The sequence below is a fragment of the Geospiza fortis genome, unplaced genomic scaffold (genome assembly GCF_000277835.1).
Source record: "Geospiza fortis unplaced genomic scaffold, GeoFor_1.0 scaffold992, whole genome shotgun sequence".
Lineage (NCBI taxonomy): Eukaryota > Metazoa > Chordata > Aves > Passeriformes > Thraupidae > Geospiza > Geospiza fortis.
The window spans coordinates 372,007-388,561 of NW_005054625.1; the positions used below are offsets into that span (position 1 = coordinate 372,007).

Here is a 16,555-nt window from a genome sequence, read left to right on the forward strand (position 1 = left end):
TGGGGCCCCCCACAGCCACACGTTTGGCGGGTGCTGTCCAAAACCAGTGCTGGGGATGGCTGGGGGGGCAGGTGACCATGGGCAGGGGTCACCAGGTGCTCTTTAAGCCCACAGTTAATTCCCCCCCCCCCCCACTCCATCCTGCATCCTCGAGGAGGACACACAGAGGGTGGGACCCCCCAAATCCTCTGGTTTCTGCTGCCCCATCTCTGGAAGTATTCCAGGCTGGGTTGGACAGGGTTTGGAGCAGCTGGGATAGTGGAAGATGTCCTTGTAGCAGAAGCAGACAGAGAGTGGCCATTTTGTGCCATCAGACATCCAGTGGCAGCTGCCTGGGGGTGCCCAGGGGGTGACCCCACGCCGAGGTGAGCCCTCCCTCCCCTGCCTTGCAGCTCCTGGCGCGGATCGAGCGCATGGAAAGGCGGGTGCAGCTGGTGAAGAAGGACAGCGAGCGGGAGAAGCACCGCATCTTCCAGGGCTTTGAGGTGGATGAGAAGCCTGAGGCAGAGGCCTGTGAGAAGCTGCCTCTGGAGTGTCCCCAGGAGCTGCTGGAGCCTCCCCCGACCCTGCAGCCCAAGCACTTCCCCTACGGCAGGAACGGGAAGGGGCATAAAAGGTACAGAGTGCGTGGGGGGGCTGCGTGGGGAGGAGGGGGGACACTCCCCGTGGCTTCACCTTTGAGGTGTTTGGAGAGGCCACCCAGCACCAAGAACTCATCCCTGTGTCAAGGAGAACCTCAAGAAAGCCTGTGTGGGGAATGCAGGGTCACAAAATCTTGAGGAAGCCCCTCTGTAAACTGCTTAAGTCTGGCCCTGGTGCAGCAGCCCTGGTTTGGGGGTGCCAAGAGCCCCCCACAGCATTCCTGGTGCAGGGTGAGGATCCATGTGCCTGGCTCAGCTCTTCTTCCTCCTGCAGGAAGCCAGCATTTGGGAGCGCAGAGAGGAAGACGCCTGTGAAAAAACTAGTGTCAGAATTCTCCAAAGTGAAGAGTAAAACTCCAAAACACTCCCCGGGGAAGGAGGAATCGGGCGGCTCCTTGGCTGAAACTGTTTGTAAACGAGAACTGCGGAGCCAAGAGACTCCGGAAAAAACCCGCTCGCTCCTGGAGACCCCACTGAGAGCATCAGCCCCACCCAAGGGTCCTGGCACCCACCCCAAGGAGAAAGGCTTTGTCAGTGAGGCCGACGACCTGCCCTACCTGTCCACCACAGAAATGTACCTGTGCCGCTGGCACCAGCCGCCCCCGTCGCCGCTGCCGCTGCGGGAGCCTTCCCCCAAAAAGGAGGAGACTGTAGCAAGTAAGGATGGAGAGAATGATGGAGAAGGGCTCCAGCCTGGGAGCAGGGCTCAGCACCCTCATTCTGAATCTGGGAAAGGGCTCCCACATTCCCAAAGGGAGTGCCCGTGGCGGTGGAAAGGTGCCGTGCTGCTGGTTCCTTCCACTGCGGTGGGTGCTGGCCCTGGGTTATCCCAAATCTCATCTTGGGCTCACCCTGCTCTGGGCAGGGATCCTGCCTGGTGTCTGGTGGAGCAGCTTCCTGTGGGTGGGTGGGAAATGTGTCTCTGGCTCGTGACACAGTGACACAGCACTGGGGTCACCTGCTGTCCCCAAATCCGGTGCTTGTCCTGCCTTGAGCCCAGCGAGGTTGGTGCCAGCGATGGGAACTGGGCTGTGCCAGGTGGCTCAGCACTGTGCCTCAGACAGAGCCTGGCACATGCCTGGGAGTGGCACAGGTTTGCTTGTGTGCTTGGCTAAGGGGGTGGAGATCAGCTCTGCTGCCCTGGGGATGCAGGGTTGTCACATGGTTGTCAGCCAGGTGTCCACTGCTGGCTCAGGATGGGGTTTTGGGGCATGCCAAGCCGTGCTCCAAGGGGAAGGATGGTCAGGAAGGGAGTGTGGAGGTGGTGGGATGGAGCAGGGGCTGGCTGTGGGGTAACACACCTTCTCCTTGTCCTGCAGTTCCGTCTTGGAGGGACCATGTCGTGGAGCCCCTGAGAGACCCCAACCCCTCGGACCTCCTGGAGGTATGTGAGCCATCAGTGCTGCCACAGGGGCTTTCCAGGCTGTCCCCCACTCCCAGAGCTGGTGGCATCCCATCCCCTCATCCAGCACAAACCCCATCTGTGGCTGGGAGGCTGAGGTGGGGGGATCTGGCCCTGGGATGATGCACTGAGCCCTGTCTGGTGTCATTGCAGAACCTGGACGACAGCGTCTTCTCCAAACGGCACGCAAAGCTGGAGCTGGATGAGAAACGAAGGAAAAGGTTGGAGCAAAGGGGGTCTGGAGTGTCAGTCTCACAGGGGAGGGTCCTGGGGTGCCACCTGGAGCAGGGTGCAGTTGGCATGGGCACCAGGAATGCTGCAGGAGGAGGGAGGGATGCTCTCGCATCACTGGCAGCCAGTGCAGCCCTGTGATCACTGCTGAGAGAGGGGTTCTGGTCTCTGGGGGGAGTCTGGCACTGCCCCATGGCTCCTCACTTTCCCAGCCATCCTCTTTTCCAGGTGGGACATCCAGCGGATCAGGGAACAGAGAATCCTGCAGCGGCTGCAGCTCCGAATGTACAAAAGGAAAGGGATTCAGGAGTCGGAACCTGAAGTTACCTCATTTTTCCCTGAGCCAGATGATGGTGAGGCTTGGGGAGGGGGTGTCAGGGGTTTGGGGTGCAGATGTGGGGGGGTCTCACACGCTCTGCTGTCTCTCCACAGTGGAAAGTTTGCTCATCACCCCTTACCTTCCCGTCGTCGCCTTTGGCCGGCCCTTGCCCAAACTGACCCCACAGTGAGTACTGGGGGTAGGAGGGGATGGGGCTGGCAAGTGCCAGTGTCACTCCTAACAAGGCAGCCTGCCCATTTTGGGTCTGGATTGTGCCATTTTGGGTCGGGAGGGCGCTGAGGTGACACCAGCTGTGCCCACAGGAACTTCGAGCTGCCCTGGCTGGACGAGCGCAGCCGCTGTCGGCTGGAGGTGCAGAAGAAGCAGACACCACACCGGACCTGTCGGAAATAAGGGAGATGCTGGGAGCTCCAACCACCTCCAGGAGCTCCAACCACCTCCAGGAGCTCCGTCCTCAGGAGCTCTGAGCACCTCTAAGGCACCAGAAGCTCTGCCATCAGCGGGTCACCACCAGCTGCTGCCTGCTCCGTGCTGACGGATGGTTTCGTTCTTCTGCGATCCCAAGTTTTGTTCGTTTGGGTTTTGGAACGTTTCCCGGACTCATCCCCCGCACTGGCACCGCCTTCCCAGTGCCACCAGCCTGCAGCTCCACTCCTGGGGGGCAGTGGGTGCATCCCAGCCCCATCTTTGAGTCCCCTGTGTGCCACCCCTGCACTCCACAGCCCGTGGCCTTGGGATCTGGGGCTCTCCCGTGTCCGGTGGGAGCACGGGGATGACCAGCACCGGATCCCGTGTCTGGGGGTGCCACATCCCCCGGGACTCACCCGCTGCTGCCTTCATGTTGTGTTTAGTTAGAGAGCAGGATAAACAGCGGATTGTGTTGGAGCCAGCTGGGAGCTGGGAAGCGCCTGGGATTCTCTTTTGGGGAGGTTTTCCCCCTTCTTTGGTGGTTTTCCTCCTCTCTGGAGCGGGGTTGGCGGGGGCAGAAGGGAGAGTTAAAAAGCAAAAATTTCCTTTTTTTCTTTTTTTTTTTTCTTTTTTTTTTTTTTTTTTTTTTTGTGAAATAGAAACCCTGTGCGCACAATTTGGGGGGTTTTAATGTTTTTTTTAAAATGTAATTTAAATGTTTTCAGGCGGGCGAGGGGTTTGCTGTGAGGGGGGGGCGATTATTGCCTGTCTGAGCCCCTGGGTGCTGCTGGACCCTCTTGGTGCTGGATGGGTGGGGAGGGGGCTCCATGGCTGGGGGCTCCATGTGTCCTTTTTCCTCTTTTTTCTCCCTATCTCCTTTTTTCCTCCTATCTCCCCCTTTTTCCTCACCTTCCCCTTCTTTTTCCGCATTTTTCCCCATTTTTTCCCCCCTACACTGAGCCTGTGCCCCCCCAGTCTTATCCCCCCACTGCCCCCCTCTCTATAATTAACCCCGAGCTTAATGAACGCCGGAAAACTCGTTTACAAAAAAAAAAAAAAAATAGTAAAAAAAAAAAAAAATTAAAAAATTGACATGTGAAATCAGCACTAGTTAAAGAGATCCTCAGAAGCAGAGGCACTGTCTGCTCTGATGTATGCTTTCCTATAGCTCTAACTGAAGTTTCAACCTTGGAACTTGCACTTACTGTTAATGGTCACAGGAGTATGTCTTTGCAAAGGGAAAAACAGCCTCTGCTCAGAAAAACAACATTTTTCTGGAATTATTTCTGAACATGCTCAAAATGCTGCAGAATGTTCCATACTTTGTGTCACTCATCCCATGATATAAATAAAAACTTAACTGTTCTTCTTGAGCCTGTTCCTGAACCATTTGCCCCAGTCCAACACAATATTATAAATAATTAGAGCTAATTTGCAGGTAGAAACTAATCTTCCACTTTGCAGCCACTATCTCTGTTCAAGTCAATAGAACCTAAATAAAAGTTCACTGGAAAACAATATTCTGAAGTTCCATAATTTCACCCTTGTCACCCATCTACATCCATCCAAAGACATCCACCAGATACCAGGTTCTTGACACCACGTCAGGTTCATTCATCATAAACTTCCATCTGTCTTCCATTTTTCATTTGGTTTCAGAAGGTCAATTTAACATCTGCTACCCTAAGACATTATGTAATCATTGTACTTTCCAACTAGTATATTTGTCATTTGTTTGGTGGCAGCCCAGATGTTTTGGAGAAAGCTTCATAATCATCATGGGGGCTTGGGGACAATGAGCACCCTGGGGATGGCGGGGGGCTTGGGGACAATGAGGACCCTGGGGATGGCGGGGGGCTTGGGGACAGTGAGGAGCCTGGGGAAGGAGGGGGCTTGGGGACAGTGAGGAGCCTGGGGATGGAGGGGGCTGAGGGGAAGGTTCTGGTGTCTGTGGGAATCATGGAGAGGTTTGGGGTCCTGGGGAATGGAGGGAGGGGGTCCAAGGATGTTCTGGTGTTTGGGGGTCCTGAGGGGAAGGTGGGGGAGTTGGGACATTGAGGATCAAGGGCACGGAGGGGGCTGAGAGAGGGGTTCTGGTCTCTGAGAGGGGTTCTGGTGTCTAAGGGGGGGGTGAGAAAGGGGTTCTGGTCTTTGAGGGGGGCTGAGAGAGGGATTCTGGTCTCTAGGGAGGGTTTAGAGAAGAGTTCAGATCTCCAAGAAGGGCCTTGGGAAGGAGTTAGAGACCTGGAGGGCTCTGCTGTTGGCGGGACTGATATTAGGACCTGCAGGGTGTGGGGACAAACTGGGGGGTGGAGAGCTGGGGGAGCACCAGTCTGGGGAATTGGGGGAATTGGGCTGAACCCCCCCAAAATGTGTGTGGGAGAGGTGGGCTGGGGCAGCCCCCCAGGACCAGGCTTTGCTCTGGCTCCCTGTGTGCGCCCTGTGGCTGGATCTCCCCAGTCTGAGATCCTGTCCCTGCTCCTGGGGTGCTCTCCCTGCTTTTGGGGTGCTGTCCCTGCTCTTGGGGTCCCTGCAACAAGGGCAGGTGTGGGGTGGGTGGTGCTCTCTCCCCCCACCATGCAGTTCTGCTTTGCAGTTCACATCCAGCTGCAATTCCCTCCTGGTTTGGGTTCTGCTGCTGGTTATTTCCAGCTCTTTCCTGTTTTAGGTTCCAGGGCTGGTTATTTCCAGCTCCCCCTGACTCCCTGGGTGTTTTTCTCTGGTGCTTTTGGGTTTATCTTGTCACCTTGGTCGGGTTGTTTGTGCTCTGGGGTTGTTGTTTCTGTACAGTTGGGTTGACCTTTTCTTCATGCTGGAATCATGGAATGGTTTGGTTTGAAAGGAGCCTCAAAGCTCATCCAGTTCCACCTTCTACCATGGGCAGGGACCAATTTCCACTATCCCAGTTTAATTCAAGCCCTGTCCAACCTCTCCTTGGACACTTCCAAGGATTGTTTGTTATTCCCTGTTCTTGCCCTTTGCCTGGCTCTTGGTTGCCAGGGGAGGGATCCTGGTTCCCCTGTCACTGTCACTCTGTTCCCTGGAGACCCCCAGCGCTGACATGCTGTGCTTTCCTCTCCATATTCCCCCACTGTAGCTGCTCTAGAAGGTTCTTGGAGCCTTAGAAAGGCTCTGGGAGCCTGGAATTTGTTTCTTCTTGGTCACTGGAGTTGAACTTCCAAGGGTGGATGCAGTAGGGTCAGGGCCAGACCTTGCTGTTATCATGTGTGGGGTCATGGGATGCTGGGTGTTAGGAAAAATGGACATTAGGACAAAAGAACAGCTGTTAGGAAAAGGGATTAGGGTAGTAGATACTAAGAAAATATGTTCTGAGGGAATTTTTTTTCATGGAAGGGGTGGTCAGGCACTGGCCCAGGCTGCCCAATTCCCTGAAGTGTACAAAAACTGTGGATGTGGCTTTTGGGGACGTGGTTTAGTGGTGACATGGTGCTGGTGTTTGTTGAAGGTTGGACTTGATCTTAAAGACCTTTTCCAATCTAAACAATTCCATTATTCTGTGGTTTTGTGAGTCCATGATTCCATGTTGCTAGGACCTGGCTGCTGCCCTCCCCTGCTCTAACACCCCTCACTTTTCTCTCTCTGCAGGAAAGTGAGGATGGCATTGAAGGAGATGGTGAGTGCTGGCTCTTGGGCAGGGTTGTTTGGGTGCAAAAAAAGTAAAAACCAGACAAAACAGCTTTTCCAACAACCCTGTGGTTGTTGCCATGCCAAATATCCATTTATGACAGCAGGAAAATGTGGGGTACAGGGGCAGTGTCCCAAACTGTTCCCTGCTCCCCGTAGCTGGCTGTGGCATTGATTTAGGGTGGTGCTGGCATCCAGATTCCCTTTGGGAAGGGTTTGGTTGCATGGCAGAGGAGCCATGTCCACCCCTGCCCTGACCCCACTCCTCTCCCTCCCCACAGCTGTGCTCTCTGACTACGAAAGCGCCGAGGACTCGGAGGTAAGGGTGACCCCTGTCCTGCTGAGCCCCTGATTCCCATGGAATTTCAGCACAAACCCAGTTTGTGTCCTTGGATCCCTTCTCTCTGTCTCCTGAGGAAATTACCTCCCCCACTCCCAGCCCCTGGCACTGGGACCTGTATCACTGTGCTGCTGGGAGGGGTGCAGGGCCAGTATGTGCAAGGGAAAAACCCTCCTGGCTCCTCGCACTGGGAACTGGATTTGCCATGGCCAAGAAGGGCGTGGGAGGAGCGTGGGATGCTTGTTGGGTTTTAATTAGTTGGAATTCAAAAGCAAAGTGGTGGTTGGGAGCATCCCAGGGGCTTCCCTCTGTTCTGAGGGAGCAGCTGGAGGGCGGGGATGCACTTTGGGAATTAGGGGGTGCTGAAGGAATCCCATCCCACCCGTGCCTGGGGGGCTGCAGGTTCCCCTGGATTTTTAGTTCAGAAGTCTTCAAGTTTGAGATTTACAAGGAGTTTAGAAAAGTTCTGGTGTCTTAAGAATTATAGTGAAGGCTTTCTATGGAAAATCCATCTGTGTTTTGGGAATCTTGAGGGAAACAGTGGCTAGAGACCATCCAAACCACCAGGCAGAGGAAATCCAAGCTGTTTACTTGGGAATTAATCTCAGTTTGGGAATTAATCTATGCTATTAACAAAGAAGGAGCACTGCAGACTGCAGAAGTGTTGGGGCAGCTCCCAGAGCTCTTCCAGCCTGGAATCCCGCGTGGAGGCTCCCAGTGGCAGCGGGGTTGTTGCATCACTGCCTTGCCAGGATGACTCTGTTCCTGTACCTAAAAATAATGCCCAGCCTGGGCTTCCCCAGCGTAAACACCGGGAGCAGCCGATGTGAAAGGGCTGTGTTGAAAGAGGAAAATGGAGCAGGGTTTGGTTAATCACCCCGCGCTATTTTTAGTTCGGCTCCAGCCTCTGGAGGCTCCTGGGGGTGAAACCAGGTCATGCTCCTGAGCAGAGTGAGTCAGCTGAGGAACTCCAGGGAATTTGGAAACGTGGCCCTGGCTGGATCCAGGCCCTCAGTGTGGAAGGAAGGGCCTGAGATCACCAGTCTGCAGGAGCCTTTTTGGAGTGGTGGGATGTCACATCTTTGTGGGGCAGCTGATCCCAGCTCCATTCCAGAAAGCCTGTTGGATCCTCTCTCTCTTTGGAGAGTTTGGGTTTAACTTGCTTTTCCTGTAAAAACACAGGGATAGGAAGAATTTTAGGGGCTAATCATCTGCTCTGGAAGAGTCATGCCTAACAGCTGGAGCAGGGATTTAACTCCACAACTGAGGGAATTTCTGGGCAATCTATTGCCGGATCTGACTCCAGATTTGGGGAGATTCCTGGCAGATCTGTTGGTAACGGAGCACATTTGAGTTACTGTGTGTCTCCCAGGCAGAGGAAGAGGATTACAGCGAGGAAGAAAGCTCCAAGGTGGAGCTGAAGCAGGACAGCAACGATTCCTGCGAGTCGGCAGCCAGAGGGGAGAAGGGCACTGAGAAGGTGGATGCCAAGGGAGCGGTGACGGGCGAGCGGCAGAGCGGGGACGGGCAGGTGGGTGTCCCACGGCTCCGGGCTGGGGGCTGGCAGCAGGACTGCTGCAGTGGTGAGAGCTCCCTGCTTCTGACAGGAGAGCACCGAGCCTGTGGAGAAGAAAGTTGGGAAGAAGGTTCCCAAGCACCTGGATGACGATGAGGATCGCAAGAACCCGGCGTACATCCCACGCAAGGGGCTCTTCTTTGAGCACGACCTCCGAGGGCAGACGCAGGAGGAGGAGGTCAGGTATGTGAGTGTCGCCCTGGGGCTCTGGGAGGGACAGGCCAGCTTCCCGGCCAGCTTTGGCAGCAGGGCTCCTTGCTTCAGTGGGATGCACTGGGAAGGTCTGTGCTTCTGTTACCTGCCAGGGCACTTCAGCTCTTTGTTTTGAAGGAGAGATGCACAAAACCCACCAAAAAAGCCTCGTGCCAGGCAGCAGTGACTCTTCCAAATAGCAGAGGGTCACCAGAAGCTGCTGGGCAGGAGGAGCAAGAGGAAGGAGTGCCAGGCAGCAGTGATTTCCAGCCGCTTTTCCCAAATAGCAGAGGGTCACCAGCAGCTGCTGGGCAGGAGGAGTGGGAGGAAGGAGGAATGCTGCCTCCTGTGCCTTCCCTGCCCCAGGAATGCTCAGGCTCTATGTGGAACTGCTCAAAACTGCCTCATCTTGACCTTACAGCCCCTTGTTCCTCCCTGTGTCCCTTTTCCAGGCCAAAGGGTCGTCAGCGGAAGCTGTGGAAGGACGAGGGGCGCTGGGAACACGACAAGTTCCGTGAGGATGAGCAGGCCCCCAAGACCAGGCAGGAGCTGATTGCTCTGTATGGCTACGACATCCGCTCAGCCCACAACCCCGACGACATCAAACCCCGCAGGATGCGCAAGCCACGGTGAGCCCCAGAGTCCCACCAGGGCTTGGATTGTCCCGGGGAGAAGGGCCAGGTCTGGAGATGCAAAGAGGGAAAGCTCTGTCACGTGGGACCATGTTCCTGGGGTTTCTAGATGTGCATGCTGGGAAGGTGTTCCCTGACACAAGTGATTTTTTCCCACCCAGGGGTTTCTTTCTAATGAATTGTTCTATTTTTCTCCCTCAGCTTTGGCAGTCCCCCTCAGCGAGACCCTAACTGGTCCAGCGAGAGGCCCCCCAAGCCCCCGAGGCACCAGGGTGCCAAGAGCCCCCCAGCTCCCCCACGCTCCCACAACAGCCGCAGCTCTGGCAGTGCTGGCAGGATGCCCCCTGCCAGGAACTACCCCAGGATGGGGGGCTACAAGGAGACCCGTCCAGGCTACCGAGCTTCAGAGGCCACTGTCCTGCACAGGAATGGGGAACAAGCCAAGCAGGAGGGTGGCTACCGTGGGAAGCACGCAGAGCAGAGCCCATCGAGGGACACGTCCCCTGAGTTGGAGGTGGGACATGTCCATGGCAGCCCTGGCAAGGAGGAGGGGGCTCTGGAAAACCAAGCCACGGGTGCTGATGCTGTGCAGCCACCACCGGACAGACCAGTGGAGAAGAAATCTTATTCCCGGGCAAGAAGGACCAGAGTCAAGGCTGGGGAGGCAGGGAAGCTGGCAGAGGAGGTGCCTGCTTCTGAGGGGCTGGCTCCTGTGATTCCAAAAGCCACGCCAGCTGAGAGCTCCCCCACGCCAGCCAAGAGCAACTGGGAGTCACCAGTGGAATCCAGCGTGGATGGACTTGAGCAGGAGATGACCCAGATGAACCTGACAGAGCAGAACTGGAGCCCGGGGCAGTCCCAGTTCATCCCTCCCCGGGAGCTGAGGGGTAAGTGGGAGCAGCCTCCTGGTTTTCCAGCAGCCCAGGGCCTCCTGATCTGTGCAGTTGGTCAGAGCTGAGCTGTCTCTGTCCAAGCCCTGTCCCAGGGGGGTGCAGAGTGGTGGTTTCTGCTGAGAAAGTGCTGCAGTATGGATACAACAGCAGAAAAAAAGGGAAATTAAACATTTTCATGTAGGTGAATGGAATCAGGGCTGGGAAGGATAGAAAGGATCCTTTCTCTGTGGTGTGAATCACAGCAAGACTGACCCCTGCTGCAGGAGAGCATGAGATAAGGATCAATAACTGGGCTCTGTGGTGTCCTGCTCAGAGCAGAAGGGAACTTCTTCCTGTTTATCAGCTCATTTCCTGGCACTGGGATTTGGTTACCAATAGCCAAGGCCTGGCAGGGATTGGCAAATCCCTTTGTGCCTGGAAGGAGGGAGGGACATGGGACAGAGTAACTGTGGTGCCACCTGAGGACAGTTCCAGTTGCACATCCACAGAGAGGTCATCCAGGTATAATTATCCCTTTGCAGAATTAGAGTCTGTGTTGGGAAGTGTTAGAATGCTTCCCGAGGGGAGTAAAACTGGAGCAAGGAGAAGGAAGCGACTTGCTGCTTTCATAAGTGTCTGTGAGGTTGAGGTCATGGAACCAGAAGTCATTTGGTACTGGTGGCACTGTGAAGTCTGTGAGAACAGACCCCTGGACAGGCTGGAAACATCACAGTGGGATGAGAGTTCAAAAGTGCTGAGATTGTCTGGTTTAGGGGTTTTTTTTAATGCACAAAAATGAAGCATCTTCCCAAATTTCCCACAGGCCAGCTCTTGGCTGCAGGTACATGATCACGTTCTGCTGTGAGAAGGATGATGACTCTGATGTCCCTTTTTTGTCCCTAGCAGAGGAGGGAGGAGTTATTCTGGGAAGCATTTGGCTCCCATCTGTCCATTCTGTATCCCTCTGTCAGTGATCCATGAGCACTTCCAGTGTTTGTTTTATCCATTTTCCCTCCCTTGGAATCACCTGTGATCACCTTGGCATTGTGGTTTTAAGCCATGGTTTAAAAGTCACTTTGCTGTGAATTGGCATGGATTCAGTTTGCTGTTGGAATCCAAAGGAGCCTATGATAAAAGTGTTTACACCCTGCAGAGGGTTTAAACTGCAGCATCAGATCCCACATGGATCCTTGATCCCCCTGGAAGAGATCTGTGTCTCAGCAGACACAGAGCTCAGAGCAAGACCTGAGTTTCAAGCTGTGGATTCAGTTTTAAAGCAGGATTTAGGCATTGCTGAGCACCTTGAAGAAATGTGCGGCGACAAAACAGCCTCTAATTTATCCCTAAATATTTAAAGTCACTGAGGCCTCGAAGTCCAAAGGTCCCATGTCATGGGAGCGGGAGCTGAGCTGCAGCCACGCCCCTGGGTGAGAGAGCTCCAGCCTGGGAACCAGCACAAACCACAGTAATAACCAGTCTGTTCCTTCCTCAGGTATTCCCAACCATGTGCACGTGGGAACTGGGCCAGCACCGCAGTTTAACCGGATGGAGGAGATGGTAACGCGTGATCCCGGAGCGTGGCTCTCATTCCCTTGGGGTTGTGCTAATTACGGGCTGTTGATGCCTCAGCCTTTCTCTTGTGGGGGTGACCCAGGGGAGGTTTGGGGATCTGGGGTGCCCCACAGCCCCACTGACCCCTGGACTCTCACAGGCAGTGCCAGGGGGGCGTGTGAAGCGCTACTCATCGCAGAGGCAGAGACCCCCCGTGCCAGAGCCTGCGCCCCCCATGCACATCAGCATCGTGGAAGGGCACTACTATGACCCACGTGAGTGTTTCCTTCCTGCTCCTGTGGCTCCATGTGATCCCTGCTCCATGGGAGCAACTGGAGCAAGGATCTCCCCATTTCTTTCAGGGCTGGAACTGTGTCTGGTCTTTTGTTTGTTGTGTCCTCTCGTGCAGTGTCTCAAAGGCAGCTGGGAGCCTGCCTGGTTGTGTTTAAACCCATGGAATTATCCTCAGTGTTATTCCCTCTCTGTGCCAGGGCTCTTAGGACACCCCAATTCTTCCTGAGAACTGGGATTTAAATTGAACTTTAAATCAAGTCTTTGACATTTGAGCATGGAGAGAGCAGGACTGGGGATGGATTAGGAATTCCCTCCAGCATTTAAAGTGTTAGAGGAGAAATTCCCTGAGTATTTTCCTGCTTTCTAAGGGAGTAGGAGGCTTTTCCTTAGGGAGCATGTCCCATCTGTGAGTCCTGGAGCCTCTGTGTGCTATAGGAGCCCTCGGGGCAGGCTGGGCTGTGTGTGCCCAGCTGCAGGGGAATAAAATTCCATGGAGCTTTTCCTCACAGCGTGTCATGTGTTGTTGCAGTACAATTCCAGGGACCAATCTACGCCCACGGTGAGAACCCAGCCCCGCTGCCGCCCCAAGGGATGATTGTGCAGCCAGAGATGCACCTCCCTCATCCAGGTGAGGAGCCACTGGGACACCCCTGGACCTGGGGAACAGAGAACTCTGCTCTCCCACAGCCTCTATCACAGAGGGGAATCCATTTTCCTTAATTTCTACAATGTGGAAGAGAGCTGCTCCCTCTTGCAGTGAGGCTGAACCAGTATCAGTTTTAATGAAAGAAAAAATAAGTGTTTCTGGAGCTTCCCGCCAGTGCAGGACAAGTGGAGCTGAACCTTTGGCAGCTCCCAGCTGGATGTTTGCAGGTCTCTGTGGGCCCTCAGCAGGCTGGGCCGCTCCCTTCCGTGGGCACTGGGCTGGTTCCTCACTCCCTAGCCCTGTAGCTCAGGAAAAAGCAGAACTGGGAGCTGTCTAACACGTTCTCTGCTTGCCCACACAAATTGTTTCCTGCAGTGGAGTTGCCACGTCTGGTTCCACTGAATCCGGAACTGGGGAGGGGGCTGTGCTCTGCTGCTCTGTGTCCCTCCCCAGCAGGGAGCAGAGCATGCTCCTTCCTGCTGCTACCCAGGGACGCTCTTTTTTGGGTCACCTCCAGGTTTACACCCCCACCAGACGCCCCCTGCCATGGCAAACCCCAGCCTGTCCCCCCCAGCAGTGTCCCCCCCTCCGCCCCCTCCTCATCTCTATTCCAACACGCAGGTAAGCCGGGTGCACTGCGGCTCCTCCCCAAGCAGGCAGGAGCAGGTGGGATGGTGTGGAGTGTGGGGTGTGTTCTGTGAGGTGTTCCTGGGAGAGGATGTGGAACAACACAGCAGCTCCGTGGAGAAAAGCTGCTGGCATCCCAGAAAAGATTGTTCTCATGGCTCCCTGAGCGTGGCAGGCACTGGGTGAAATCCTGTCCTGGGGGGTGTGGAGTTGAGGGGTTCCCTTATGGAACAGGGAAACAGCCCCTCCAGGGCCCTGCTGAGCCAAGGATACCTTGGGAATGGCTGTGGAGGTCAGTTCTGTTTGAGATAGAGGCTGGGGGCTGGCTGGTGTGAGCAGCATGGGGATGGATTTTCAAGCTCCATGGCCCAGCTTGGTATCTAAGGTCACTGCTGGGCTGTGAGGAGTCAGATTGGATTGGGTCCCTGAGGAGGCAGATCAGTTCACATCCCTGAGAATGCAGATCAGACCAGATCCTGTAGGGACATGGATCAGATTTCTGTGAGGAGGCAGATAAGATCAGATCCCTGAGGAGGCAGATTGGATTGGATCTCTCTGAGGATCAGACCCTGTGAGGAGACAGATCAGACCAGATCCTTGAAAAGGCAGATGAGACCAGAGCAGACCAGATCCCGGTGCCGTGGCTGGAGCAGGGCTGACAGGCTGTGGGTGGAGCAGGGCTGACACGCCGTGGAAGGCTGGAGAGCTGCATGTTCCCTGAGCTCCCAGCCATCCCTGCCCTTGCCACTGCTCCAGCTGATCCCAGCAGGACCTCACCCTGCTTTGAGGGCAGTTTCCCCCGAGGCTGCAGGGCTGGATGTGCAGGGGAGCTGTGTTAGGCAGAAAAGCTGCTGTTGGGAAGTTCAGGCATTCCATGCACTGCAAGGTGAGGGTATCCCATCTGCACAGACTGTGTCCTGTCCCTGCTGGAGCTGGGGGACATTGATGAGGGGTGGGGACACACAAGGGGCTTCGGAGGCTGATGTCTGGGGGGCACAGCCCCTCTTGGCTCTGGCTGGGGGCAGCTGTCCAGCCCCAGTGGGTGCCAGGAGGGGCTCACAGGGCCCCCCAGCCCGGAGCTCTGATCCTGCTGCTCCTGCAGGCGCAGTCCCAGGTGTATGGGGGGGTCACCTACTACAACACTGTCCAGCAGCAGGTGCAGCCCAAGCCCTCCCCGCCCCGCCGGACGTCCCAGCCTGTGACCATCAAGCCACCGCCTCCAGAGGTACCATCCCCTCACCTTTGCTCCTTGTGTGTGTGTGTCTGATGTCGCTGCTGTGTGTGTGTGAGGCTGCAGTTCCCTCTCCCATCCCAAAATAATAACCTTGTTCTTTTGTAAGGGGAAATCTTAAACTGTCTCATCTCTGACCTGTCCCAAACCTCAGCTTCTCGTTGCAGGTGGTAAGCAGGGCTCCAGTTAATTTGAGTTACTTAAATCTTTAAAACTAAAACCACGTAAAAAGTAAGTCTGAAGTTGACTCTTTTTAATTTTATTTGTTCAGGGTAGAAAACAGGACAATTTTGAGAGGGAAAAATCCAGCCCTGGCTGGAGGAGCTAGGAGGCAGGGAGTTCTCTGGAAGGACGAACATTGAGAACTCAGCAGATAATTCAGGCAGTAGAGTTAAAGGTTTTTCAGGATGCGAGTGCTTCCCTGTGCTGGGAATGATCTCCTTGCTCCAGTGCTGTGAGCTGTGCATGTGTGAGCGTGCTGGAATGCCATGTGTGTTTTTGGTTTCCCTTTCCATACCTTCTTCATGTATGGCAGCCAAGCAAGCCCAGACCTGGGCAGACATGTGCTGGTGGGTTCCTGTACATGGGGAGGGCTGAGAAGCAAATTGTCTGATGGAGGGGCCCTGGAAAGGCCTCGTGATGGAAAAATCTGGAACCATGTGGAGAGGTTGGCACAGGGGGCTGGTTGTGCCCAGAGAGGTGGGTGGGGGTGTTGCTGGCAAGACCCAGCCATAGCACTGTTCCCCCCATGTAGGGGTTTGGGGGGCCCTAAACCTCTGCTGCTCTTCCCTCTTCCCCCCCTCCCAGGACAGCAAAGGTGAAAAATCAAAGGAGAGGAGCAACACGTAGGGACACAGCCACAGGAATCCCAGCGCCAGACTCGGCCCCTCGGCAAGGAGGAAAGCTGCTCCTTGGAATGGCTCCTTCCCTGCGTGGAGGTGAGGCAGCAGGATGAGCCACCTGCACTGTGCTCAGGACCAGGCACTTCCCCCGTGGCCTGAGCGGTGCCTTCCCAAAATCCATCTTGCTGCTGCCCTCTCCCCTTCTCCCCCGTGCTGGGGCCGCCAAAGAACCAACCCCCGAGTCGGTCCTTGGCCACAAGTTCTCCCAACTTCTCCCCCTTACTAAACGTTCCCCGCTCCCTCCTGGGATGTCAAACTCCGCTGGCTTGATCGTGGTCTCTGTTTTTATTTAAGGAATGAAGCAGCTCCTTCAGTAAAGCTGATTTGTTTCTTTTGGGTATTTCGTTTTTATTTGTTTGGGTAAGCAGCGGTGAAATCCCCCCCCCCCCCCAGTTCATTCTTCTTTTCAATTCTCTTTTCAATTAGCAAGTTGGTTTCTGCCACTTTTGGGGCAGGGGAAGGGCAATGGAGCCGTGGGAAGCTGTCAGGAATGTACTGCCTGGGCAGGAACCACTTAACTTAGGAGCTCCTCCTGATTCTTTTCCCAACAAAACTGTTGGTAACTGGTGTGTGTGAGCTCTCAGGAGGGAATCCACAGAGTGACCCCATCCCTGCCACCCCCAGCAGCACAAGGGGATGTTTCCACCCTTCCTCTGCCAAATCCACAGAGAGAGGGAGAGGTTTGTGGGCACCCAGCACTCTGCAGCTGCCTGAGCAGCCCAGCCAGCACCCAAACCAGCTCAGCAGGGCCAGGTTTGCTCCCAGCGCTTGGGTGTTGCTGCTGGGGCTGTGGAGGGTGTTGGAACCCGCCCCAGTGCGCCGGGCTGGGCTCCGGCCTCACAAGGAAGCACCTCAGCCCTGCTCCAGCTCCTGCCTCACTTCCCCACGGCAGCCTTGTGTCCCCTTTGGGATTCCTGACCCCACGGGGTGACTGTCACCGCAGCTGTGCCGCGCTGTCCCGGCTGGCTCTGGTGTGCCGCAGTGCTGCCGCTCCGCATCCCGCATCGCTCCCGCCACGGCTTGGC

At 55.4% G+C, this 16,555-nt stretch overlaps 2 protein-coding genes across 2 annotated transcripts; both read left to right on the forward strand.

The window, feature by feature from the left end:
• Positions 1 to 397: 397 nt before the first annotated feature.
• MSL1 (MSL complex subunit 1) lies at positions 398 to 3,623 on the forward strand. The gene is made up of 7 exons (XM_014311008.2): positions 398 to 616; positions 916 to 1,298; positions 1,961 to 2,025; positions 2,197 to 2,264; positions 2,503 to 2,627; positions 2,707 to 2,779; positions 2,917 to 3,623. The coding sequence occupies exons 1-7, from the start codon at positions 414 to 416 to the stop codon at positions 3,005 to 3,007; spliced, it is 1,008 nt and encodes a 335-aa protein (XP_014166483.1). The 5' UTR covers positions 398 to 413; the 3' UTR covers positions 3,008 to 3,623.
• Positions 3,624 to 4,832: 1,209 nt separating this feature from the next.
• CASC3 (CASC3 exon junction complex subunit) lies at positions 4,833 to 15,870 on the forward strand. The gene is made up of 13 exons (XM_014311006.2): positions 4,833 to 4,889; positions 6,629 to 6,656; positions 6,949 to 6,986; positions 8,380 to 8,538; positions 8,615 to 8,766; positions 9,228 to 9,404; positions 9,609 to 10,294; positions 11,772 to 11,836; positions 11,991 to 12,105; positions 12,654 to 12,752; positions 13,288 to 13,391; positions 14,500 to 14,622; positions 15,436 to 15,870. The coding sequence occupies exons 1-13, from the start codon at positions 4,833 to 4,835 to the stop codon at positions 15,475 to 15,477; spliced, it is 1,845 nt and encodes a 614-aa protein (XP_014166481.1). The 3' UTR covers positions 15,478 to 15,870.
• Positions 15,871 to 16,555: the final 685 nt, after the last annotated feature.

Excerpts from the sequence above, each read along its gene's own strand:
- CASC3 (XM_014311006.2), top strand. The coding sequence starts at position 4,833 with ATGGCGGGGGGCTTGGGGACAATGAGGACCCTGGGGATGGCGGGGGGC. Across the intron at positions 9,405-9,608 it reads CGCAGGATGCGCAAGCCACG|CTTTGGCAGTCCCCCTCAGC; the intron begins GTGAGCCCCAGA and ends TTTCTCCCTCAG. Across the intron at positions 13,392-14,499 it reads ATCTCTATTCCAACACGCAG|GCGCAGTCCCAGGTGTATGG; the intron begins GTAAGCCGGGTG and ends CTGCTCCTGCAG.
- MSL1 (XM_014311008.2), top strand. The coding sequence starts at position 414 with ATGGAAAGGCGGGTGCAGCTGGTGAAGAAGGACAGCGAGCGGGAGAAG. Across the intron at positions 2,265-2,502 it reads GATGAGAAACGAAGGAAAAG|GTGGGACATCCAGCGGATCA; the intron begins GTTGGAGCAAAG and ends CCTCTTTTCCAG. Across the intron at positions 2,628-2,706 it reads TTTCCCTGAGCCAGATGATG|TGGAAAGTTTGCTCATCACC; the intron begins GTGAGGCTTGGG and ends GTCTCTCCACAG.